The sequence below is a fragment of the Trichosurus vulpecula genome, chromosome 5 (genome assembly GCF_011100635.1).
Source record: "Trichosurus vulpecula isolate mTriVul1 chromosome 5, mTriVul1.pri, whole genome shotgun sequence".
Classification (NCBI taxonomy): Eukaryota; Metazoa; Chordata; class Mammalia; order Diprotodontia; family Phalangeridae; genus Trichosurus; species Trichosurus vulpecula.
This window is the reverse complement of record NC_050577.1, coordinates 48,504,512-48,531,686: the sequence shown is the minus strand read 5'-3', so window position 1 is coordinate 48,531,686 and position 27,175 is coordinate 48,504,512. Positions and strand designations below refer to the sequence as shown.

The 27,175-nt window shown below is 40.5% G+C and overlaps 1 protein-coding gene across 1 annotated transcript in view; it reads right to left on the bottom strand.

Annotated features, from left to right (window-relative positions):
- Nucleotides 1–27,175, bottom strand: part of CDK6 (cyclin dependent kinase 6) — a 257,723-nt gene that overhangs the window by 49,605 nt on the left and 180,943 nt on the right. Inside the window, exon 4 of the mRNA XM_036759648.1 lies at nt 15,040–15,149. Coding sequence (XP_036615543.1) covers nt 15,040–15,149 — 110 coding nt within the window. The remainder of the gene's footprint in view (nt 1–15,039; nt 15,150–27,175) is intronic.

Sequence of the window (27,175 nt, the reverse complement as noted above, 5' to 3'; positions counted from 1 at the left end):
AAGCTGGCTGACCTAGGCCCAATTAGGCACAACTCACTCACTCTCCCTTTGGTAAGGAGCCTTACTGGGGAACAGGCATGCACTGGGTACTTGGGGCCTTCCTGTTCTCACTGGAAAATTCTAGTCAGGGCAGGAGGGATGGTGATGCTCCATCCTTAGGCTTCAGAATCACAATGAACTGGGTAGATTTAAATAGCCTCATACACTTTCCTTTGTTCTCCTCCCCCTCCCCCCTTGCTTCTTACAGGGTTTTTTTTTTTTTTGGTTATTATGGGTAGTGACAGTTTTTGGTTTTTCTGGTTTATCAACGGTTTCCTTTACCGGTGGCATCTAATTCCTCCGGCTGGAAGGCCGGCATGATTGGAAGCTGGAAGGAAAAAAAAAAAACCACAATTGAATGGCCTGGCCCTAGCTTTAACAGTCATCTCCAACCACAGATTAATACTGTTACTGGATTTGACTAACGGCTCTCTCCATCAGCCCAACTGCTGACACTAGAGAAAGCCCCAGCAAGTGAAGACTGAGAAGGCTGAGGCTCTGGAAGCTTTGATCCTCAGACTGCCCCTTCTCTGGAGGGTGGAGGCAGCCATGTCCCTCCGCATACACTTCTTAGACATCCTTGTGATATCTGGATAGGGGTTAGGTCTCTGTTAATCAATGTGGATGGACCCCAGGGACAACTAGCAGACTTCCCCAAATAGGTTCAATTCAGTTCAATACACTGAGCAAAATCTTTTCTTTTTTTTGGGCGAGGCAATCAAGGGTTAAGTGACTTGTCCAGGGTCACACAGCTAGTGTCAAGTGCCTGAGGCCGGATTTAAGCATTTATTAAACACCTACTGTGTGTTAGCACTGTGCTGGGTGCTGAGAACATGAAGACAAAATTGAAAAAGGCTCTGGCTGCAAATAGCTGACATTCCATTTTGGGGCTTGAGTCTTTCTGCTGGAGAGTTCCTCAGGTTGTAGAACTAGCACATATAAACAAACTGCTAGCTATAGCTGGAGCAGCTGAATAATCCTCCCTGGGCCCCCCACCCCCATTTGACCTGAAAATTTTGTGTATCTTACTCAAAACAGTCAGTCTAAATGATATTTATTACCAAGTATTTTTGTCAGTGCTCTGTGGCCTTGGGCAAGACACTGAACCTCTCTGGGTCTCAGTTTCCTCCTCTGTAAAATGAGGGGGTGAGACAAAGAGACCAATCAAGTCCTCTGCAGGTCTATGATTACTATGTCTTATACCCTATTAGACTGTAAGCTCCTTGAGGGCAGCGGTGAAGTCTTATTTAGCCTTCCTCAGAACACCAAGTGACTTTTGGATTCCATCAATTGGGTGAGACCACAGGCTCATCCTATCTACCCAAACTCACTCTCAGACAATCAGAAAGCTCCCTGGATTTGAAGATGCAAGACCTAAAAAATCCAGCTTTTTGTCAGATACAACCTCCTTCATCTTACAGCTGTGGAGCCAAACCCACAAATACAACAATCTGCACAAAGTCAAAGAAATGACAAGTAATCAAGCTGGGATTTGAATTCAAGTCCTCTGACTCATTTCTCACTCTGTACTCTACCCTTCTGCTTCTCAGTGTGGGAAAGTCAGAGTTACTCACATATGACTTGTTCTACCTTGAGATGCAATCTTATTGGGAGACGTATGTATTTTAACCACATTAACATCAACAAAAACTATGTCTATTTAACTCTATGATTTAAAAAAAGTAACACGTATTAGGGTGCACTTCTGTTCTTTGTCTGCCGGTGGCACTCAATTCCAGTTCAACCCCTAGCTGTTGCTAACATGGTGTTGTGTTGGCCAGTGTGGGCCTCCAGATTGGTTGCTGGGTCAGATGTGTGGCCTGGCTCTGATCAGCCTTGATTCGAGGCCAAAAGAGACCAGCCGTAATATTGAACCATATCTGTAACAGGCTGGCCACCTGTCTGCCAGGGAAGATAAATCCGATTTCATGAAGTTTGATTTGGAAATCAAACCATACACAGCTTCCCCTCTTCTCCTCCTTCACTCCTCCTATGCTGCGCCCCGCCACCCCACAACAATGTACATGAATGTCAAAGAGAAGAAGGAAAAGACACGGCTCATAAGTTTGGATGTAACAGTGAATTTCATGGAGACCAAGAATTCTAGTGCCTTCCCTCTGACACTAACACCAATACGTCCTGTCTATATCTTGTTTGTATATATACATTTGCAAATGCAGACTCTCCCTTTAGACTGTGAGCACCTTGAGGGCAGGTGGGTTTTTGCCTTTCTTTGTATCTCCAGCATTTCGCACGACACATAGGAGACCAATAAACGTTTACTGACTTGACAAGAAGCTCATGAGATCACAGAACTCCCTTTAATGCTTTGAACAGTGTCTAAGTTCAAATCATGCAGAGAAAATTTAAAAAAAGAAAAAAGAAAAGCATCTAAGGCATAAACTGCATGATAGGTTTACTTTTGTGAGGCCAGAGATGGAAAAAAAGGAAAATGTTTGTGTCCAATACCATTGTTTGTCAAGACTGCAGACTAATTTTTAACCTTGAAGACCTGAAATTTTTGTTAATAGAGACTCAGAGACCCTGAATTTGGTAACAACCTGCTGAGTGCAGTCAATACAGCACACGATGTCTCCAAATGGATCCTCCATGGTGAAAGAAGAGTCAACCATATTGCTGACAATGAGACTATTGGGCAGCAGAGCACAAATCCTCCTGCAGGACTTCTGATGCCTGATTTTCAGAATTGCAGACTGAGAATTTCAAATTGACTGACCTCTCTAGTGATAAGGGAAGGCTTGGTTGTATTTGCTCTAATGAAAACCTCCTGTCCACTCTACAATCTGCCATTTTGGAATTCTGTTACAAGTAGGTATGCTCCTCAAAGCTTGTAAGTGTCCTGGTATGGACAGAAAAAGTTTCACTTTTAGCTAAACTGGCTGTACTGTACTTCTGATTCTGAATAAAGTTTACAGAAAAATAAAGTGAAGTACACAGAATGGTGGTTGATTGACCCTCATTGAACAACACCAGACTGGTAAGTGTATCTCTGAGGAAAATTAATCAACAAAAAGACAAAATTCAAAATAAGACAAGGCTAAACGGGCAACAGCTCCCAATTGCATTGGTGTTCTAGACAGTTCACCTTTTCATTTGGCTGTCAAACCCAGGGCAGTGAATCAACAGCTCCATATAGTCATGAACTTCGATATATTTTTTAAGATAAGGTAGATGGCCAAAATGGTGCCCCATTCACCACAATTTATGTAATAAAAGCTTAAGTAGTAATTATTTTTATCTCTGAGAGAAACCTCCCCACCCAACCCCCTCTTTTTTTGGTTTAGCTAAATACTTGGCCTTATCAGACACCAGCTTCCAAAGCCACTGTGAGAAGGCCAGATGGGAAGCAGATTTGAAGACCTCCTTAAGTGAGAAATAATGGAGAATGAATATCAGACAGACACAGACCACCCTTACTGCAGTGGACCACATGGAGTTATCAACAGATTGTAGATGGTTTGTAAGAGTGCTCAATACATCCTAAAATTTTAACACAGAATCAAGGAAGGAATTTATCTTCCTTGTGGTAATCTCCTTTCTCAGCTTTTCATGGAGCGGAGCACCTGGACACTATGGCAACTCAGCCATGTACTAAAGTGTCATTAATCCACACTAACTTAATAGAAAGCCCCCTGTGTCAACCAGTACACTCCTTGTACCGTTTGATCAACTTACCTTAAGGTTATTTGGTAAGAAACGCATATAATGCAAACTTTTATCATACTCTTACAAAGGAATTAAGAGTTAAACAGTTGAACTATACGGAACTCTAGACTTCAGGTGCAGACATCTCAAGTATTTAAATTGGACAGGATTTCAGGGTTGTTAGACCTGCTGCAAGCAGCTTTTATTGAGTCCCAGGAAGAGAGCCTGGGCAATAAGCCACTGGCTGAGAGAGTTATTATTATTATTATTATTTTAAAAAACACACACTCTTTAATGTATATAATGTGCCTGTATTCCTTGAAAATGTTTTAGAATAAAAAATGATTAAGTCTCTCCTCCCATGTCAGAGAATCTTAATTTGATTCAAGGTTCAGAAAGAAAATGAACTGAGATTTAATGGGCTTGTTTCTCTTTCCATATGGAGAATGGGGCTGCTGGGTATAAGATGTCAAGGAGTTAGCTAATCCAGGGAAAGTAAAGGGGAGACAGAATTTGAGGTAGGAATATTTTTACAAATAAATCTGTTTGGAATACATACACACACACACACACACGCACGCACGCACGCACGCACACACAACATATATTAATATGTGTCTTTGAGATACACACATATGTAAGTATTAAAAAATATAAAAGCTTCTGTGTTTTTATTTTCTCCTTTAACCTCTATTTTGGGGAACAGCACAGAAATAAACAAATTAATGTCCAGTCCAAGAACTGAAGTCTATAAAAGAATCGATCTTTCTATCAATCACCTCCAAGTTCAGAAAAGATTGGCCTGAAGTTATATTTGCAACTTTAACACAATTATTTTAAATGGACAAAATGAAGTTGATACTTTCCTGTCTTGACCATCCTGATAGAAAAAAAAAGAAAAAGGAAATCCACATAGTATTTCATAGCTGAAAGGAGGCAGTCTTGATCATAACCCCAGCTTAACAACTTACAAAAAAAAATACTGAATTTGTGCCCATTCTGACTCTTTTATCTTAATTTAGCAATCTGCAAGAGAGAGGTAGGGGAGGACTATGGAAGGATCTGAGTCTCTCTGTCTCTTTCCAGGGCAACTTTCATTAATTACAAAAGTCACTAGAACCAAGGTCTCCTAAAAGTTTTCCCTTTTTTCAGGAATTCCTCCAGTTCCCGGAAAAGACAGATAGATCAGAAGGCCACAGAGAGGATGAAGCTTTATGGCTGCATATGTGTTTCTGAATGAAGGCCAGGAGCCGGGTGATGAACTCCAACTGTTTACATTCAGGATTTCCTTTCCTTTTAAGGGTCAGATTTGTGGTTTGTGCTCCATTGGTTCCTGGGAAAGAAGGGTTAGCCAGTGGCTACACCCCCACCTCACTGCTGGGAAAGTTAAAAGCTCTGCATCCTTAGCCCAAGTGAAGTAGGAAAAAGACAGAAGGAACACAATGAGACTTGGTGGCTCAGAAGGCAAACAATGACTAGCTCTCCCCATCCTAACTAACGATAACAACTATTTAGCTACTCTCTTAACTTAGCCATTTATTTTTCTTACCAGGAAATAACAAAATAGGATGAAGAAACTTTAACTAGCAACACAATTTTTATCTCAAAACAGAAAAAAAGGGGGGGCGGGGCAGGGGGCCGGGGTGATATTAGGTAGGGCTATAAAAAGTAAATAGAGTAATTATTAGTTGCTATTTACTTGTCCTGTGATTATGTTTCTAAGGATAAAGGAGTCACTCTCTAAGACTCCTAAGCATATCATATGAAATTGTGAATAATTAGTTTCTAATGGAAGAGAACCAAAAAAAAAAAAGAAAAAGAAAAGAGAAAAGGTGGTACATGACACTTACTCCCCAAACTCATTAAGGAGAGGGACTAGGTCCCCCCTGCTGTAAGGAATTCTCAGGTTCCCTTTGTGGGTCTGCATGTCTTAGGAAGTTGTCTATTGCACTGTCAAGTGACTTGCCCAGAGCACAGAGCCCCTGTGTTAGAGGCGAGGTTTCAACCCAGTTTTGGCCAGCTCTATCTGCTACATCATATTTCCTCTTAAATCTCATTTATTCCACATTAATAAGGCTAAGAAGGGGAGCTAGGTGGCACAGTGGATAGAACACTGAGCCTGGGGTCAGGAAGACTCATCTAAGTTTGAATCTGGCCTCAGACACTTCCTAGCTATGTGACCCTGGGCAAGTCATTTAACCCTGTTTGCCTCTGTTTCCTCTTCCGTAAAATGAGCTGGAGAAGGAAACTGAGGTTTAGACAGCTCAAATGACTTGCCCACAGTCATAGCTACAAGCTTCAAAGATGGGATTCAAAGTCTGGCTAGTTTTCTCCTACACGTATTTATAGCCATAGAGATAGCAAGACCTGAGTTCAAATTCTGCCTTGGGCATTTAGTTGTGTGACCCTGGGCAAGTCACTTAATTTCTTCCAGCCTCAGTTTCCTTATCCATAAAAACAGATAATAATAATGCCTACCTCAGAGGGAAACAAGACAACATATATAAAGTGCTTTGCAAATCTCAAAGTGCTCTATAAGCCTAGCTAGTGTTATTAATATCACACTAATGCTCTCTATAAATCTGAATACTGTTATTATTATGTCAAAGAGTTCCCTTTAGAGTTTTGTCCAGGTGGCTTGTAAATCCCACGGTAGACAAAATAGCAGGGAAAATATAGGAAGAAAAAGAAATGCATCCTCATCGCCCAGATTTCCCTGGAATCAGTCCTGAGAGGGCATGCTCAGTCTTTCAGCCTGGGGCCTACCCCTTGATGTCTTAGTGTCAAATGAGGAAGTGTTTTCATCTCTTTCAAGAGGACGAACGATGTCACTAAAAATCCTTCTGAAATGTGGGGCAACCTTGGCATAGACTAACCAACGTGAAAGACTGGCAGGATGGCCCCTGGAGATTGCTTTCAGACGCTCTCACACAGGCACCTACAATACAACTGTCCTGTCAGGTAGCCAGTGTGGAATTCACAGGAAGTGGGAAGTCCCAGTCCAAAGAGACCAGCAGTCAATGCAGCTTTATGACCATGACGGCTTAGCTGTTTCATTCCTACAATGATTACAAGATTTTTTTTTTTTGTATTCTTCTTCCTGGTGGCATTTGGCATTTCCTAGGGAGGGACCTGTCTTGCTAGCAACCCAGAATTTCTTAGAAATGCTATCTGTTCACCACAATCTCTATATTCATAGAATTAGTAACAAGCTTCACTTTTTTAATGTATAATTTTATTCTGTTGTTGCCTGGAAAACCCCATTACTGTCATGCCACTAGTTCTGGTTCTGGCTCTGGGGCTGGTCAGGATTGCTAGGTTTTAGTTTCACAGTATCACCCTGGAGAAACCTTTGTGTTTATTTATTTATTTACTTGGGCCACTATTTTATTTTAACGATTAGTGGAATTCCGAAATTCTTCTTTGAAAAAAAGATCTACCATCAATTCATCAGTGAAGGTAACGATAAGGTATTTATTTTTTGTTTTTCCTCATTTCTTATTTCTTCAACTTAATAATAATAAATAACATTCTCATTTATACAGGGCTTTAAGGTTTTTACAAAGCGCTTCTCTTTGCAACAACCCTGTTATATAAGAAGTATAATTATCATTATTATTATTATTATTATTGAAAATCCGAGGTTAGATGAAGCATCAGATCTCAATATGAACCCGGCCAGGTAGGTTTCAAGGCTCTATGATCTATCCATTATGTGATGATACCTCAAAAAAAAAAAGAAAAAGGCAAAACATATCTGCAAACAATGCCTTTATTGTAAGAGACAACATTATTAGAATTTGGAAAAAAGGTTGAATCAGCTATCCAACATGAGCAAAATGGGATCAGTCAATGAACATGCATTTTGCAAGTGTCTAATATCTGATTGGCACTGTTCTAGGCACAAAGGATATGACAAAACGAAACAATCCCTACTTAGAAACAGACTAACGTATACAGGGTCCTATTGGGGCCCTTGTACTCCAAGAACGTCCTTCAATACTCTTTCTCCTTTTGGGGGAGGAAATATTTCTCTTCCTATCTGGCTCCTGTGTTATTTAAAATATAGTATGGGTTTTTTGTTAGGATGCCTTTCCGATCTGGTAGGATCCATTTTACAGTTGTTAAAAAGGTATGTTAACACTGGTACTCGATAGGTTTTAATTGCTTTTAATGTATTCTTCCCATTAAGCAATGATTTCAGGATGCTAGTGAGTCTCAACATATTCAGCCAGTCTTTTTCTCCTTGCTAACTTTATGGTTAGTGTGTATATTTTGTGGAAGGGACCAAAGCATTTGTACATATCACCATAATCCATTTGTTCAACATGATGCAATATCAAAGACTTTACTTTCTATCTTTCATTGGTGTATGATAAAGTTTAAATGACATTTTGGTATCGATGGAAACGATCTCATGTGATCAAGGATTATTGTTAATTCTTATTATTACATTGTACTGCTGTTCAAGACGACTGACTGGTGTTCGGGGGTCACTAGGGCTACTGGACAGAAAGCTCCTCCCCTGCCAATAGGTGGAGGTGCCCTTTACCTTTACCCCTTGCTTTTTTTGACTCAGGCTGTCCAGACCCCTGGGATTGGCCAGGCAATGGAGCCACCTTTCCTTCACCTACCTGCCAATGCCTCTCTTTCTTTCCCATCCTTCTAGATGGATACTAAACCCTATCTCACCCATTTGGTGGGAACTCAGAATTCTTTCAGGTTTGTCTCCGCTTCCCAAAGGTGGTGGGTCAGTACCTTCAAGGCATCCACCCTGCAGAATGTTCATGGTTGTTCCTATCATTTCGATGAGCCAGGAGTCACCACTTACAATCCTTCTGCTAAGATCATCAGACCTTACTACCTGTCCTAATGATGTATCCCATGGTCATTTGGGCCTTACTACTTGTTCTGCCAAGTGGGTGGCAAGCAGGACATATCCTAGGGCAGTAACTTGGGAACAGAAAGGAAGAGCTGAATGTGAGGAACTCTTTGGCAGAAGAACGAGCAGAATTTGGACATTAACTGAAAACTGATCTACTGGCCAACCAATATTCATTTAACTAAGTGCCTATGTGTCAGACACTGTGCTAGGTGCTAGAGATAAAAATATAAAAGTGAGACAGTTCTTACCTCCAAAGAGTTTGAATTCGGTTAGAAGGAATGTTAAGAATAGCAAAGAATTTCGGACAGAAAGAGTAATGCCTGAAGGAGGAGCAGGTTACATAGAAGAGATGTTCTGTTGACCCTCAGAGAGAGGATTCTATGGGTTGGGAGAGAAGGCAAAGCTACAGATACAGATTCGGGAGCCGCTATCTGCACAGAAGTTGGCAACTGAAGCCATGGGATGGAATGAAACTGCCAGGAGAGAGTATGTCAGAGTGAAGAGGACTAAAGGCATACTTTTATGTGACAGGAATTTTAGGAACGTACTTGCAAGTCCTACAAATGTCTCTCAAGTCAACACTAAGCCACAGTTTATAACCTTGGAGATTAAAGACTCTTAGAGGTCATTTAGCACAGACTCTTCATTTTACAGTGAGGAAAATGAAGCTCCAAGATGAGGTGACATACCCAAGGTCACCATCAAGATAATAACAATATAAACAATAGCCTTAAGTGACAATGCTAAAAAAACAAACAAACAAACAAAAAAAAACAACCCAACACAGTCAAACTGTGATGAACCATAATGAATAAAACAGGTCCTGGGGGACTGATAAAGAAACACGTCTTCTCTTCCCCCCAAAATGAGGCAGATTATGGGAATAGAGCATATACTCTGTTGGCCACTGTTGCTGTCAGGTGGCTTTGTTTAAATGGTTTTATTGATTCTGTCAATACAAAAAAAAGGGCTCAAGGGAGAAGGGATTCAGGAGAAACGAGCATAGTATAAATTCAAAAAGTAACAATAAAAAAAATTGGGGAGGAGGTGTTGGGAGGTACACAACCATAGGCCTACCCCATTGGGATGGTTTGGATATCATATAGTACCTTCAGGGAATGGCTTTTCTTTATGTAAACAAAAATACAGAGGTAATGAAGGGGCCAGGTATTAAAGGTGGATGGTACTGAGAATGATGCCACATGTAAAGAAACAATGGCCCCACTGTCTTTTTTTCCTCCAGCTCTGAAGCTGTTTCTGCCCAAAATGCCCTTGGGAATCTGACTCCATCCCATACGCCTCTTTTCCAATTTTAAAATTGGTTCTTCCTCCATTTTGCACGTGACAGATAGCCAGTTTTTTCTTACCTCCCACCTCCAGTTCCTTCTAGCCTTCTCCTTTTCCACAAATTAGTTTATGTCAGAATTGTATTGTTTTTGGCCCCAGACCATTGTTAAGATTACCAGGGGTAAAGAGTGGAGGTCCCTCTGGATCTTTAAAATAAATTATAGAGGTAAAAAACCGGGACCAAGTGAGAGAGAGTGTTCTTGACAGAACAGGAGGCACTTGAGGGCTTCCTCTGAAGCGGTGTGGCCTAAAGGTGCTTTGGGTCTCACTTCTGAAGTGGCCACTGCAAACACACTCCTAGAGTTACCTGTGTAGGTGGGACACGTTCAATGACTTCCATTTTCAGCTATTGTCCTGAAGTGGATACTTCTGGCACGGTTCCATCAATATGGAACAGGTTGAAAGGCAGTGAATGTTGAAGGACCTCCAGCTCAGAGGCCCTGGAAAAGCAGAGCAGTATGGGGGAAAGTAATGGATTTCCGGGTGTAGGTCCTGGGTTCAAATCCCAACTCTGATACCAACCGTCAGTGCGACTGACTGTGGGCAAGTAACTTTAACATTCTAGGGTTCAGTTTCGGTAGGGAGTTGGATGAGATGGTCCTAGAGGCTGGGCTTGGAGTCAGAAAGACTGGAGTAGAAATTCAGCACTTCCTGGCTGTGTGATCCTAGTCAAGTCACTTCTCTTTGCCTCAGTTTCCTTAATTATGAAACGGAGATAATAGTGCCTACCTCCTCGGGTTGTTATGAGGATCAATTGAGATGATATTTGTAAAGTGCTTAGCACGGTGCCCGGTATACAGTAGGTGCTTAATAAATCAGTCTTCCTCCCTTCCTTCTCCCCTTTTCCCTTCTTTCTCGCTCCCTCCCTCCTCTAAAGTGCCTTCCAACTCTAAATATTTAAGCCTATGATCCTGGAATAGCTACTCCTTACACGGTGCTTTAGGGTTTGCAAAATGCTTTACAAATACGCTATCATTGTGTCCCTACAACGACCCGAGGAAGGAGGGGCTGCTATTAACCTCGTTTTACTGAAACTGAGGCTGAAAGAGGTTAAAAGTGACTCGCCTAGGGTCTCATGGCTGGTAAGTGTCTCAGGCCAGACCTGAACTAAGGCCTTCCTGACTCTAGGGCTAGTGCTCTATCCGCTGTATGTCCTAACCACCTTTATGGCTGTACAAATTCAGGCTCAAAGGGTCTGATAATGACTGGCTGCAGTCCTGGGCTCTCTCTTTTATCAGCACAACACGTTTCTGCGCTTACTACAGGACCAGGCACACAGCAGGTGCTTAATAAATGATTATGGATTGAATGACTTTCTTACTCACACTACTGCATATTCAAATGGGTAGGATCCGCATTTTGACCCACCCAAAATCCTAGCCCTAATACCGATGGGTTTGCAAAGACATTACTTAGCTTATACACTCTGCCTAAGCCTGTGACCCCTTCTTCCTTTCTAGACATCTGCACTTTCTCTTATGGCCGCCATATCACAAGTAAAAGAAAATCCAAACATTGGCCCATGGCAAACACTTTCCTAATTGGTGCTTTTTTTTTTTTAAATGGAAATAAAAGCAAAATTAGAATACAAAAAATATATTCAAAAGAACTGGGGAAAGACTTAAAAAAGAAAACCACAGGCACATTAGAAAAATTGTGCTTCCTCTGACTCATTTTGAAGATGATGTCCTCTCTGTGTGTTACTGTATAGCAAAAGTTTCAGGCCTTCCTGTTAACATGTGTGACATCACAAGAATGAACTCCAACATGTGGCACTTTTGGACATTAAAAATGTATGTCACCTCTTAAATTTTTATCACCTGCCCCCTTGGCCTGACCATCACCTATATAACTGTCCTACTCCCAGGATCTAGAACAATCAAATTCCTCTTTTGGGTCCCAGCTTCCTATCTATCCATCTGCATTACTCTCCCTTAAACCTTTTCTTTATCATCACTGGGACTTTTGGTCGTCCTAGTTAATTATCTTTGATCTGGGTTCATTTTTCTTCTCCATATAATCGTTAAATGCCAAAGTGAGGAATCTGTAGTCCTGACCTTATAGTTAATTAACTATACATTGTCCTTTTACCCTCGAATCCTCTGACCCTTTGTTCTATCACCACTCATGCCCTGCAAAATGATAAGCCTGGGTTACCTCCACCATCAATGCTTTCTACTCATATCTTGCTAAAAGTAAATGGAGAAGCCATGCAACCGTGCTAACCGGACCCACTACAAATTTCTGCTCTCAAATTTCAGATGGGTTCCTAGTGTTGTACAACAACCCTTTTATTCTTCCCTGATTGATTCTCTCCTATACTCTTCACAATATCTGCTCCAATCTTTAAGTCTGCTGTTCCACCTTTCTGTCGCTACTGAGAGAACAGAAGCCATCCACTGTGTGTTTCCTTTTCTCCCCTATCCTATATGCCCAAACCCTTCTACATCACCCCTACCACTATTCTTTCCTGCTTTATTCTGGACTGGGAGGGGGGAATGGATTTTCTCCTCACCAATTCCTTTCCTTGTGCTTTTGAACTCTTCGTTTCCCATCTCCTTCAGGAGCATGCACGTTTGATCATTCTTTCTGCCCCTTCTATCTTCAATTTATCCTTACGACTGTCTCTTTCCCTGCTGCTTTATAAGCATGTCCAGGTCTTCCACTGAAGTGGTTGAATAAGCTCTTTAAAAACTCTTTAACTGAAAGAGTGTGCCATTTCCTTATTCTTTTATACTGCTCCTCCATTTCATAGCCAGAACTCCTAAAAACAGCCATCTACATTCAACTCCAATTCTTCATCTCCCTCTCACTTGTAAATCCCTTGCAATTTAGCATGACAGTAAAAATGAAATGAATCTACTCTTTTCTTTTAAAAAATTACTTTGTTTCTTTGGTTTTTACTTCATATACACTTCTTCCTTCCAGGATTCTGCTCCTTTCTCTCCTAATGTTTATTTCTGAATATATTTTTCCTCTGTCCCTTACCCAAGAAATCATCTCTTCTTACCAAAGATTAAAAAAAAAAAGCAAAAAAAAAAAGCAGTTCAGAACAAAATTAACCAACATATTAACCATGTAGAGAAAAGTATATACAATTAAAAAACAAAGAAGAGAAAGAAAAGGTCACTGAAGCATCTTTTTTTTTAATGCAGAGAACTGAAGGAAGACCTGAAAGAAGCACAGACAACCAAGACAGCTTTGAAAAGCTGCTACATGAACTTATTATGTATTTAAAAAGAAAAGCAAATCATATTTAATAGTGATACTCTTATTCTGTTCTATGGATGTGGACATGCTCATATTTTGGTGCTGAAGTTCAAGAAAAAAATAAAATTAAAAAATTGTAAAAAAAATTAAGATGAGAGTCTATGTATGCCATGTTCCAGATCCCAGGTTCCCCACCTCTGGAGGGAGATATATTTTTCTCTACTCTTCTCCAGGGCCAAGCTTGGTCACCATGATTACACTGTGTTCAGTTTTGGTTTTGGTTATGTTCACTGACGTTATTGTAGTCATTATGTTTATTTTTTCCTGGTTCTGCTTATGTCACTACTCAACAGTTCATTCAAATGCTTCTCTGAATTTTTCCTATTTCTTACAGCATAGTAGTATCGTTACATGCACATATCAGTTAGTCATTCCCCAACCAATGTTCTCTCAATTATTCAACATGGTGGCCTTTTCTCAGTCCTCATTCTTTTTAACCTCCTGCCAGTTTAGGATACCGCTGATCAACCCCTCCTGAATATTTTCTCTTCCATCAGCTTTTGTGACACTGGTGTGCTCTCTCTCTGCCTCCTCTCACCACCCCTATCATTCAGATGGATTATAGCAACAGCCTTCTAGTTGGTCTTCCTGACTCTAAATCCTCCCATCCCCATTTTAACCTTCCCATAATTGCTAAAATATCTCCCTTACAAATGGGTCTGACCATGTGTTTTTCTTACTCAATTTCTATAGCTCCTTATTGCTTATTAGATAAAATACAATGCAGCTTCGTGTTTAAAATACTTTAGTCTACTACCTTCCTATGCTTATTTCACATCACTTCCCAAATCTGCCTATTTGTGGAACTTGCCCTCTAATCCCCAACTTTGAACAAACTGTTGTCTCCCTCTCCTCCTACCCTTATCCCTGGGAGGAACACCTTCCCTACCTCTTCCCCTTAGAATCCTTGTCTTCATTCAAGCGTGACCTCCAGGGGAAGTTATTCCTGACCTGCCTCCTCAAATCATCTTGTATTTATTTATCTATTTATATGCTGCATCCCCAGTGGAATGTAAGCTCCTTAAGGATATCAATATTTTCTTTTTGGTTTGTTTTTGTAACCCTAGAGCCAAGCATGTATGCCTTTCACATAGTAATTACTTGGTGAATAGAAAAAAAGCCTTGGTGCCTAATAAGGAAAGATTACAAACTGGTTACATGTCATGTAAAGATTGGCCGGAGGACCTGGATGTATTCAATTAAGGGAAGAGAAGACTTAGGGGAGACATGGCAGCTGTCTTAAAAACCATGAGGAAGGGGGATCTGAGAAGCTCTGTTTGGCTCCAGAGTGTAGAAGTTACAAAGAGCCCAATTCTGACATCTTCATAATTAGATAAAAGTGGAATGAGTCATCTCAATCCCAGGTGGCGGGCTCCCCATGGATGGAAGTTTTTAGGAAGAGTCTGGATGACTGCTCCCTAGTGATGCCAGACTGGGGATTCCTTTCATTTACGGGTTGGACTAGACAGTTAAATAGATCCCTTCCTATTCTCAAATTCTGTGACTCTGTGATGACAGTTGCCAGGGTAGGTGGAATGGGAAGCCAAAATTACCTCTTGGAAATAGAAACAGGTTAATAATCTTAAGTTCATAGATGCAGAGCTGGAAGGGATTTTCAAGGCCATCTGGTCCAACCCTATTATCTTACAGATGACAGACCTAAAGCTCAGGGAGGAAGAGTCCTTTTCCAGAATGGAAACACCGGTTTTCTTACTAAATCCAGTGCTGTTCCCACTATAACACCAATGCTAAGCTTTCAACTGTCCATCAAATCACAAGGAGACTTAGATCCCACTTTCAGGTAAAATAATCATAATGATAGTTGCTCTTACTTTCGACGAAACATTTCTGCAAATATGCAGCCAACACTCCATAGGTCCACTGGTGTGGCATAACTGGACTGAAGCAAGACTTCAGGTGCTCTGTACCACAAAGTGACAACCTGCAAAAGACAGAAAAAAATGCATGAAGTAGAAAATAATTATTTTCCTTCAGTGCCAATACCCCATCTTAGCTGACGCCAAGATCCAAGGAAGAAAGAATCCCCATAAAATTCTTCAGAGCACTACAACCAAAACAGGAAGGAAAAGAGGAATTTTTCTGAGATGTGAACGCATCAAGTGACTCACCAGAAACTTTACACAGTACCTGGCATACAGAAGGCATTTAACGAATGTTGATCTACTGATGTCAGCCTTATCTCAGACCCTGGTGCTGACTCAGGACAGTAAATTGACACATGGAAATTTTGGAGAGTAAGCCTCTCAAAAGAAAGCAAGCTTTCTATTGACTTTAGGGACCCCTGTCTTAAAATCAGTTTTATTTCTGACATCACTAGAAATGGCATCTAGGGAGCAGGAGCTTGGTAGAGAAGAGATGACTCTGGAAACTGGAAAGTGCAGTAGTTACAGGATCATACATTTAGAGATGGGAGAGGGTTTAGATGCTATCTAGTTGAACGCTCTTATTTTACAGGAAAATAAACTGGGGGCAAGACAAGTTAAAGGTCATGCAGGTAGTAAGTAGCAGAGTCAATGTGAGTCACAGCCCTGGGATTCTATACCCAGCACCCCTTTCCATGGCATTACTCTGCTTGGGGATGGGGGACCTTTTAAAGTCTAAATTACAGGTGCTGAGTCAAAGTAAGATTTTAGTGAGAGAACATGGTAAACTAAACAAAGTCTCCTGACAAGATAACACATTTCTTTAGTGCCTATTTAGAAAATGATTGAACCAAAGGACTGAAAAAGATTGGGGAAAACCCTGTTATTCTCCTGACTGCAGGTGGGGAAATGCTTAAAACAGCCCAGATAGATAAGAACACATTATAGTTTGGAGAATATTGTTCTAAAGGGAGTATAAATGTTCCATCTCCCTACAGACAACAAATCCATTCTTCTTAAAAAATATTAACACGTATTTCGAAAATCATTAAGACCAAATAAATGTTAGAGTGTTTTTAAAAGATATTTTAAATTTAAAATTATGATTTTAAAATGAACAGCCATCATTCCTAGTTTGAGTGTAAGGAAAACAGACTAGCTCTAAACATTTTCATCTTTATCCAATCCAATCCAATTCAAGCATTTATTAAGTGCCTACTACAGACAAAGGTACAAGCAAAAAACAGTTTTAGCCCCGAAGGACTTCATATTCTACTGGGATATATAACATTTACACAGAGAAGTAAAGTAAATACAAGATAATTTGAAGATGGAAGGGTACCAGAATAGGCTTCCTATAAGGGATGGTACCTGAGTTACAGATGCCAGGAGGAAGAGATGAAGAAGGAATGAATTCTAGGTTTAGGGAAGAGTCTGTGCAAAGACAGGAAGGCAGAAGATGGAACTGAATTTGGGAAACATTTAATACTTGAGTGTATGAAGGACAATGTGAAATGTCTGGACAGGTGGTCTAGAGATAGACTGTGAGCAAGGGAGTGACACAGTCACATCCTTGTTTCGGGAAGCTTCTTTTAGTACTGGAATGGTTGCCATCTTTGGAGGAACTGCTGACTAACGTTGAATACACTGGTAGTGGGGTTACCATTAGAGATATTCAATGGATGCTACTCAAAATGTGGAAATGCTTGTTGGAAGCGAGGTGGAGAGGTCAAGACTGTTAGAATGTCCAAAGGCCAAGAGGCAAAACTGAGGTGCTGATCATTCTGCTTTCAATTCATGGCATCGTAAAGCGACCTCAGATGCCGCCTAGTCCGACCTATAACAAGAATCTCCTCTATGACGTTCCAAATGTGGTCAATTAGCCTTTGCGTGAAGACATCTGGTGAAGGGGAGTTCACTACCTCTGGAAACAGCCCATTTACTTTTATACAACTTTCATGTTTAAAGAGTTTTCTCTAACGCTGAGTTCAAATCTGCCCCTCTGCATCATTCATCCCTTATTTCCGGTTCTATCCTGGAGGACAAAGAACAAATCTAATCCCTCTCTTACATAAAAACCCTTTAAATACTTAGAAGTGGCCATCAGATACATCCTCTAAGTATTCTCTTTTCCAGGTTAATCATCTCCAATTCCTTCAACTGATCATAAAATGGTATGACCTCAAAAGCCTTCACTACCTTTGCTACCTTCCCAAGGACACACTATCTAGTTTGGTAATGTGCTAAGATGCAATCCCCACATACATGGACATAAATAGCGCTCAGTACCGTAGGATCATTACTTCTATTGTTGCAGGCACCACACCGTTCTTAAATCAGCTTAAGATTGTACTAGTTTTAAAAATTCTCTTTAATTTACTAAGTTCCATATCTGCTGGCATATTAATGGAGATATGTATTATTGGAAAAGGTAATTCTGTTACATAGTGAGAATGAGAGATACTGATGGAAAGCTCTTGGGCTCCATTTATCAATCCATACCATGTCAAGAGATAAGGAGGAGCTCCAATATGCTCCAGGGAGCTCTTGACAACAAACAACCAAAGGTCTTGTATATTAGATAGAATAAGTAAGTTAAATTAAACTTACAAAGTTTTAAAGTATCTTTAAAAGAACTCTCAACTTTCTTTGGTAGTACTTAGCACAGTGTCTGAAAAATAATCAGCATTTCATAAAAGGTTTTTGATTGATTGGTTGGGTCCTAAGTGATTTTTAAAATACGTATCTTAAGAAAATAGATTTGTTGTTTCCTAGTTCGGTTTCTGAATCATGACCCCAGCTTGGAATGATATCTACCCATTAATCTTATTTAATAACTTTAGTTATTAGTCTCCTGCTCCCCTTGACCTTGTCATCCATGGCCTTGGATGAAGCCTGGTGGGCATGGGATTGGAGGATCCAGATGAGCTGGGGCTAGAAAACTTTCAGTTAATGATCTCAAAGAAGCAAAAGAGCAAGTGAGATAGTTATTAGAGTAATGAGCAGGAAAGCTGAAGACAGAAGGTAGTTTTTCAAGGACTAGAAGGATAATTTGGCAACAAAATATTAACAAGATATAAGGGACAGTCTGGAAACAAAGTACAAGGTCAGTCTAGAGTTTAAACACATAGACAAACCCCCCCCCCCCCACACACATACCCCCACACACACATCCAGCAAGGTCTGAGGTTGATCAATGAGAAGTTACTTATTAGGTCCTATACAACAAAGCATGTGTGCCTGTGTACTTACTAACACAAGCACAGCATGCTACTCTACCCCCTTCTTCCTCCTCCAAATGAACTTCAGCCTTGGACAGCTCCTGGCAGCCAGTAATAGTTCTCAAATGGGAAACAGCTGTGTCAGAATGGTGATGGACAGTCCCTAGTATTTCATTCATGTTTCTTACCATTTTGCCTTCCATTGGGGGCATGTGTGGAGGCAAAATGATGAGCAAATTAATGAGTTATGGTCAGACATAAAGGGGTTGGACTAGAAGGTCTCTGAGGTCCCTTCAAGCCCTAAATCTATGATACTAAGCTGTTTACACATCACACTGTCAATTATCTTCACATACTTGTGCTCAGTTTCAAAAATTGAGCATTGTTATCCAATTGGTCCCATATCTATCTACAAGTTCAGCAGGTTGATAATATAAGGATCAACTATTCTGAAGGTGCCTACAAAATAGAATGATTTTAAGAAAGAATACAACTAAATTTAAAAGCACAACACTCTTAAACCCATTTCACGGAGGTAGGAGGTCCACAGATGTTGACTATTGCATGTGTTTCATACTTTTTTTTTAAAAATGTACTGACCAGTGATACTGATTTTTTTTCCCCACTTCTTTTTCATTTCTAAAAAATCACTGTTTGTTATTAAATGGGATGGTTTTCTGGGATGAGAAAGGGTAGGGATACTGGGGAAAACTATGATGGTATAAAAAAAACAAAAAAAAAACCAAAGAAATTTATAAAATTTTTAGAAAGCACGTGACATGAAGCAATGAATGTAGTATATAATTTGGTTTAACAAATATTTATAGTGTTCCTATAGGCCAACATTTGCAAGACAAGCTAGATGGCTACTAAAATGGTATGTTATAGTAAGGATTGCTTTTCATGTGTGGGGTTGGATGGGATGGCCATTAAGGTCACAGCCTGATGATACAATGCAGCTTTCTTTTTAAGTTGGCAGATAAAGTTAAGGATAAAATTATGGATTATGTTATTAAAGGACTGCTTTATGAGGGATATGATGATCACTAAAGATCCAGAAGAGGCCATGCCAGACTCATTACCTTTTTTTGCAGATATGGTATATAACTGGATTTCAAGAAGACATTTAACAAGTCTCTCATTATATTCTTTTTCCAAAAAATTAATTAAATTCTTCTCTCCCTCCCTTGAACTATTGAGAAGGATATTGAGAAGGAAGAAACAGGATACTCATTATACACTCGCATGTTAATTCTTGTGAAGAGGATGGAGAAATGTCAGCTAGATGAAGACCACAGTTGGGTGGGTTCGGTAATGACTAAATCTAACCAGACCCAAGGAACAGTGATTAATGAACTGATATCAACCTGGACAAAGGTCATAGAATCCTAAATGAAGAGCAGAAAGGGACCTTTGAAGTAATTGAACCTGATACGCTCATTTTATTGATGCAGAACTGAGAACTGAGAGAAGTTCAGTGTATTGTTCAAGCTCATTGGAGTAGTAAGGGGTAAAACCAAGATCTGAACCAGGTACCCTGAACTTAAATTTAACACTTTGTCTACTATACCAAGCTTCTACTAATGTCCTTTGTACAGTATTCCAGGAGTTTTCTCAGAAGAAAAAAACCAAACGTTTTGTTTTTGTTTTTTTTAAATTCATTTGTGTATTTGTTGTTTCTCCTGAGCTCCCTGAGGGCAAGCGCGGTCTTTTTGACTTTGTAACGCTACAGTTTTGGACAGTGTCTACTACATCAAAGGCACTTGATAAATGCTTGTTGATCGATTCTCTGGCCCTGTTCTATTCAACATTTTTATCAGGAACTTGGATGATGACATAGATGGTATATTTATCAAATTTGCATATTATACAAAATGGGAAGGATGGTGAACACAATGGATAATATCTCGACCCATAGGACTTGGAATCTAGTTAAGATAAAATTTAATAAGGTTTAAAAGATCAAAATAAATTGCAAAAACACAGGTTGGACGACATTTAATTAGTTAGCAGCTTCTGAAAGGAAACTGGATTGTTGTTTTTAATGCTGAATATGTGCCCAGGGCACTGTGTATTGTATTCATTAAGGGGTACTACATTTTGGAAAATACACTAATATGATAGCTTGGAGGGTATGATTAGGAAGGGTCTCAAAACCATGCAATATGTGAACGGGCTGAAGGAAATGGGGGCTATTTAACCTGAGAAGAGAAGTCTTCAGATGACAAAATCCCAGAATTTTAGATCTGGAAGGGATCTCAGTGACCATCTAATATAACATATCCCAAGGGAATCTCTACCAACAAGTGGTTAATTATCCCTCTATCTGAACACTTCCAATACGGGGGATTCAACTTTGTTTGCTTGGTCCTGGAGGGCAAAAGTAGGTAGAAATGGCAAAAAGGAAGATTTCAGTTTAAAGTAGGGAAGATTTCCTAATGATTAGAGCTGCTCCCAAGTGGAAGATGCTCCTTGGGATGAAGTGAGCTCAACATCATAAGAAGTCCTACAGGAGGCTGAAGGATGTGGAGCCAGAGTTGGACTAAATGGCTCCTGACACTACTTCCTATTCAGATTCTGTGAAAGGATAGAGTGCCAGGTGCAAAGTCAGGAAGATATCTTCTTGAGTTCAAATCCAGCCTCAGATACTTTCTAGCTGTGTGACCCTGGGCAAGTCACTCAACCCTGTTTGCCTCAGTTTCCTCATCTATCAAATGAGCTGGAGAAAGAAATGGCAAGCCGCTCGACTATCTACCAAGAAAACTCCAAATGGGAGCACAAAGAGGTGGATAAGACTGAAAAACAACTGGAGAGCAACAAAACAAGAAGTGCATTAGTCTTTATTTCTAATCAACAGTGTTAGAGAATGACATAAGTAAGGAACTTGTTCTTTTTTTATACTAAGAAATGACTACTCTTCCTAATATAACCATAATAGAAAATATAGGATTTGCTAGTAGCTTTTTTCTATTCATGGGATATTTGACCAAGTTAACTCCCTTAATCAATCAACTCTAGTGACTTCCTACTATTGCCTCTAGAACCAAATATAAACTCCTCTGTCTAGCTTTAAAGCCCCCAACTATCTTGCCCTTCCTATCTTTCCACCCTCCTTGTACACCACTCTCCCAACTAATTTGGGATTCAGTCAAACTGGTCTTTTCTCCGATTCCTTACTCACAACATCGCACCGCCCCCGTTTAAGCTTTTGCACTGGCTAGTCCAAACATCACAGTGTTACAGGAAGCCTTTGCTGATCAATAGCTAGGGTCCTCCCCGTCAAAGTATTTTGTGTTTTGTTCATTTGTATCTTAATCTCTTTAAATTTATTCAGTATATACTTTATTCAGTATATACCCCCCCAGTTAGAAACGTAAGCTCTTATTCATCGTACGTGCATGTCCAGAGGACCTAGGATCCTCATGAGTAGGCACAGTTTCATTCATCCAGTATTTACCACAGTGGCAGGCACACAGTAGGCACTTTAAAAAAAATTCCTGATTGATCATTCCAAATATGCCACGAAGTCTTTTTCTCTCTCTTTAAAAAAAAAAATCATTCTATGCTACATGACTCTTCCATTATCTGACCCAGGTCTGTTCAGCTTTTTTTTTTTTTTATTTAGCACAACTTAATTTTAAATATTTCAAATAATGAAATTTCAATCACTTATTTTCTGCAATTCCAATGGATTTCCAATTTTCACCATAACCAATCTGGGTTCTCTATTTCCCCCCAAAAAACCCCACAAATGCTTTAGATCCTCTTATCTTCATATTCATTATTAAAAATACCTGAAATATAAGCACATTTCTTAAATTATATTGGCATAGGCCACTGTGAATGGAAATTTATTGATTTAATTTTTTTTTACTACATTTCAAAGGATCATGGTTCTCCATGTGATAGACAATCCAAGGCTCTTTCATAGTATTTTAAGATTTTAGAGCACAGAATAAAAACATTCATAATCTGAAAAATCAATATTTGAAACCTATCAAAAAGGTGAAAAGGAGGAAATAATAATAATAATAATTAATAATAATAAACTCCAGGTGTCAAATTGAGTCAATAAATGAAGATGACACTTACTAATTCCTTGGTATTTGTAACACTGAACATGAAGTTATCAAGTAGAAAGTGATGGCTAAATACGTAGAGACTTATTGGCAACCTAAAATCAAATCTTGAAGGGTAGAAAATGTTTAAAGCAATTAACACCTACATAAATTAGTTTGAACATATACTTTTCTTACTCTAAAATGGACTAGAACAATTTTAGAAAATTTCCTAACAAGAACTCATACAACTCTTACAATAAAACACAGGGCTCGTCACTTTAATGAACCACAAAAAGATGAATCATTCTTCACCAAAAAATAAGGGAAAAGAATGATAGACATTCTAAGAGCACATGACAACCACAACAAAAACCTAGAGAAATAGTTTTGGAACATGTAAGCATCCCTTCATTGAATAACAGAAGAGGCTGACACTAGAAAAACACCACTGGATATGAAGAATGTCACCTAAAGTAGTCTATTTCTGGGTCAGGGGGTCATAAATTTGCTTTTTTAAATATTTTGATAGCTACATTTCAATATGATTGGTTTCCTTTGTAATCCAATTCATTAGAAGCTCACTAGCTTTCATGTACCGACAAATGACAGAGCCCATTATTACAAGAAGAGACCCCAAAACATTCTGGAGAAATTCACCAATAAATAGTCCTTAGAGGGGAGACCTTTCTCACAGACTCATTTCACCCCATCCGCTTTGGTACTCAGACCTCATTGGTTCCTTCAGGACCCTCTGCCTCTCTTGTTGGAGGACTGGAGGTGGGAACTAAGAACATCTCCCCAAACCTCCATGTAAAGAGGGCTCCTAGACCAGCCATGTCTTCATTTCTCACAGCGGCACTCCTTCATCCCATCCCCCCTCTTACTTTTTCTGCTTTCGTTTTATGCGTTGTCTGCCCTTATTAGATTGACCTTGGAGGCTGGGATTGTCTCTTTTCTCATATCTCATATCCCCGGGGCTTAGTACAATGCCTGGCCCATAATAAATGTTATTGACTGCCTGATAACTGCCTGAAGAGAACATAAGAACTATTGAATCATAAGAACTATTAAAAAGAATTAAAAAGCAAACACGAACTTCAAGCTACATGGAACAAAATCTATTTCAAAATATAAGACCTAGTACCTGGCCGGAGGGATTGACATCACAGGGGAACAGGCAACATCTATCATCTCTGTCATCCTTTCTGCTTATGGGAGTTCTACTAAGGATGCTTTCAGTGAGTTCACAAAGGATGAGCTTACATTCTCATACTTCTGTTCAACTACAAAAAGCATCTGTCTTATCCATCTATGCCGCTGCCTACAGAATATGAAAGAACAGACAACAGGTAAGACAGCGACTCGTTCCGGGATGATTTCTATCTGAACCCCGATGAAAAAGACGAGAAGAATGTGGTAATCAGAATCATAATCACAGTAACTCATGTACATCATACTTTCAGGTTTGCAAAGTACTTTACTTTCATAGTCTCACTTGATCCTCCCCACCAACCCTACTATGCTGTTCATATCCCTGATTTATAGGTGAGGGAACTGAGGCTCAGATCCCCAATGTAGTGATGGGGAAACTGAGGCTCGGATCCCCAAAGTACAGATGAGGAAACTGAGGCTCGGATTCCCAATGTACAGATGAGGAAACTGAGGCTCGGATCCCAATGTACAGATGAGGAAACCGAAGGAACCTGCTCAGGGTCACACAGGGAATCAAGCCAAGCAATTTTATCAAGCGTCCACTATGTGCTAGACATTGAAAGTCGAAAAGTTAGCCCTAACTGTTAAACAGTTCACAGGCTAATGGGGCAGACTCACAAGCAAACAATTAGGTACAGGGTGTCCCAAAAAGTCTTAGTGCACTTTAAAGCTCCCGAAGCCTAAATGTGCACTAAGATTGTGCACTAAGACTAAATCAGAGGACAATCTCAGCAGGAAGACACTAAGATTATGGGGGAGCCAGGAAAGGAGCCTTGAGAAGGTGGTACTTCAGCTGGGCCCTGACAGGAGCCCTCGAGCCACCATATCCCACAGTCTCTCTAGGCAGCACTGGAGTAAAGTTTTCACAAAGTGATTCATTATGAGGGTCTAGACTTTCTTCCTGTAAATTAGAGTAAGACGAGGGGAACGAGAAGGAAGGGCGAAGGGGGGAAGACCTGGGGTGAAAGAACGAAGGCAGCAAATGGAGAGCGGCTTGGCCGGTTCCGTGCCAAAGGGGGCTTTTGATGATCACAATGCAGTTTGTCCGGTAAGCAGAAATCACAATGGCAACAATCAGCTGGAGTGCCCGGCTGGAACAAAGGCAAGAGCAGTGTTTATTAGAGCCCTTTACAAGCTCTAACAACCTGCCAACCTCGGGAGGTGCTGAATGGACTTCTAGCAATCTGAGGGCAGCAGAAAGGGGGGAAGTTCAAGGATATTTACACAAGGGGTTATATCTGTTTAAATGCCTTTGATCTGTTCTGGCAATTTTGTTCTTTCTTGAACTGAGTTCAATGACAGTATAAAATAAAGTCAGGCTGAGGCCAGCCCGGGCCCCAAAATACACATCCATGAAAAATGCCTTTACAATAGAAGAACACTCAGTTTAATAACGTCTTGTATCTGGCAACCCTTTCAACACCACACATACACACACACACACACACACACACACACACACACACACAGAGAAGTATTTTCTTCACCTGGAAGGCAGCCAGGTGGTGCAGTGGATAGAGCCCGGGGTCAAGAGGCAAGAAGATCTGAATTCAAATCTGGTCTCAGACACTCACTAATGAGGGATCCTGAACAAGTCACTTAACTCCTGTTTGCCTCAGTTTCCTCCTCTGTAATATAGGGATAATAATAGCATGTACCTCCCAGGATAACTACATGGCGCAGCGGACAGAGTGTCAGACCTAGAGTCAGGAAGATTCATCTTTCCGAGTTCAAATCGGGTCTCAGACAGTTCCTAGCTGTGTGACCCTGGGCAAGTCACCTAACCCCATTTGCCTCAGTTTCCTCATCTGTTAAAGGAGCTGGAGAAGGAAATGGAGAACCACTCCAGTATCTTTGCCAAGAAAACCCCCAAAGGGGTCAAGAAGGGTCAGACATGACCGAACAACAAGTCATCATTACCTCCCAGGGTTGCTGTGAGGATCAAATGAGTTAATAATTGGAAAGCCCATACATAGCACAGTGCCAGCACTCTATAAATGTTAGCCGCCACCATCATCATCATCGTCATCGTCTTCATCAGGCATTTAGGTGGAGCAGGGTATAGAGCACTGTACCCAGATGCAGGAAAACACGAATTCAAATCTGACCTCAGCTAGCTAGCTGTGTGATGCTAGGCAAGTTAACTTAACCACAATTTGCCTCAGTTTCCTCACCTGTAAAAGGGGGATAATAGCACACAGAGTTGCTGTGAGAATAAAATGAGGCATTTCTAAAGTGCTCTGCAAACCTTACAACTCTATATACACGTTAACTCTTATTGCTCAATCAGAACCCTCTCACGGTGTAACCATGGGTATAAATTACTTTGTCTTGGTTTCCTCATCTGGAAAATGAAGGGGTTGCATTAGCCAGCCTCCAAACTGATCACCTGCTTCTCTCTCACCCTGTCTCTGAGAAATTAGTTCAGAACTGACCTTCGGCCTGGAATCCCTAGCATCCAAATTCAGAGACGAGAGCGGCCAGGTTACCATTCTTCTCTATAAAGATAAACTGGGTCCAACTATAGGAAACATCTCTGTTTGCTATGCCTAGCACGGTGCCTTGAACTTAGCAGGTGTTAAATTAATGTTACTGGACTTGCATGGGGCAGAATGCCAAAGCTGGAAAGGACTTTCGCCCTTATTTTACCGATAGGGAAACAGAGGCAGAGAAATACCTGAATGATACCTTGTGTAGGGCAAACATGGTCACAAAGAGGCAGATTCTGGCCAGAATCATGATCCGTGGCGCCCAGCCAAAAGCTTCTAGTCGTCCCATGAGACCGGCCTTACCCCTCCTACAGCTGAAGCAGGTAGCTTGCCACTGGACTCTAGAATCCCAGGAGAAGGATGAAGTGGGATCGGCGCCTGAGAAACAGGCAATTTAGAGGCTCTTTTCTTTGAACCCACCCCGCTCCCTGGCATGCAGCTTTCACCTTTACAAGTCGGCACACTTAGAATTTTTAACGATATATGGCTACCATTTAATTTAACAATTTATTTTAATTATTTTATTATAAATTATTTTTAATTTAATAACAACAGCTACCATTTGGGTATGGTGCCTACCATGTGGAAATCACTATGCTAAGCACCATAATAATTAACAATAACCATTAACATTTATATAGTGCTTACTATGTGCCAAGGACTGTATTAAGTGCTTTACGAATATTATTTCATTTGACCCTCAAAAAACCCTAGGAGGTGGGTATTATTGTTACCCTCATTTTACAGGTGAGGAAACTGTGCAATCAGAAATTAAATGACTTGCCCAAGATCACCCAGCCACTAAGTGTATGAGGCTCGATTCAAATTCAGGGCTTCCTGACTTCAGGCCGGGCACTCTGGTGCTACCTAACTGCCTAGAAAGAGCACCGGATGAGGGGTAAGAAGGCTTGATTTGAATCTTTGCTCTGCCACTCTACCCAGAGCCTTCCTTCCCCCCCTTTAAGCTTCCCCATTCACCTTGCACCCTTAAGAGCTAGAACCCTAAATCAGTCCCCTGAGAGATATCTATAAGAGTGTCCTCGAGGGCAGAGATGGGGCCATTTTTGTTTCTGTATCCCCAAGCACCTGGGCACATAGTAGG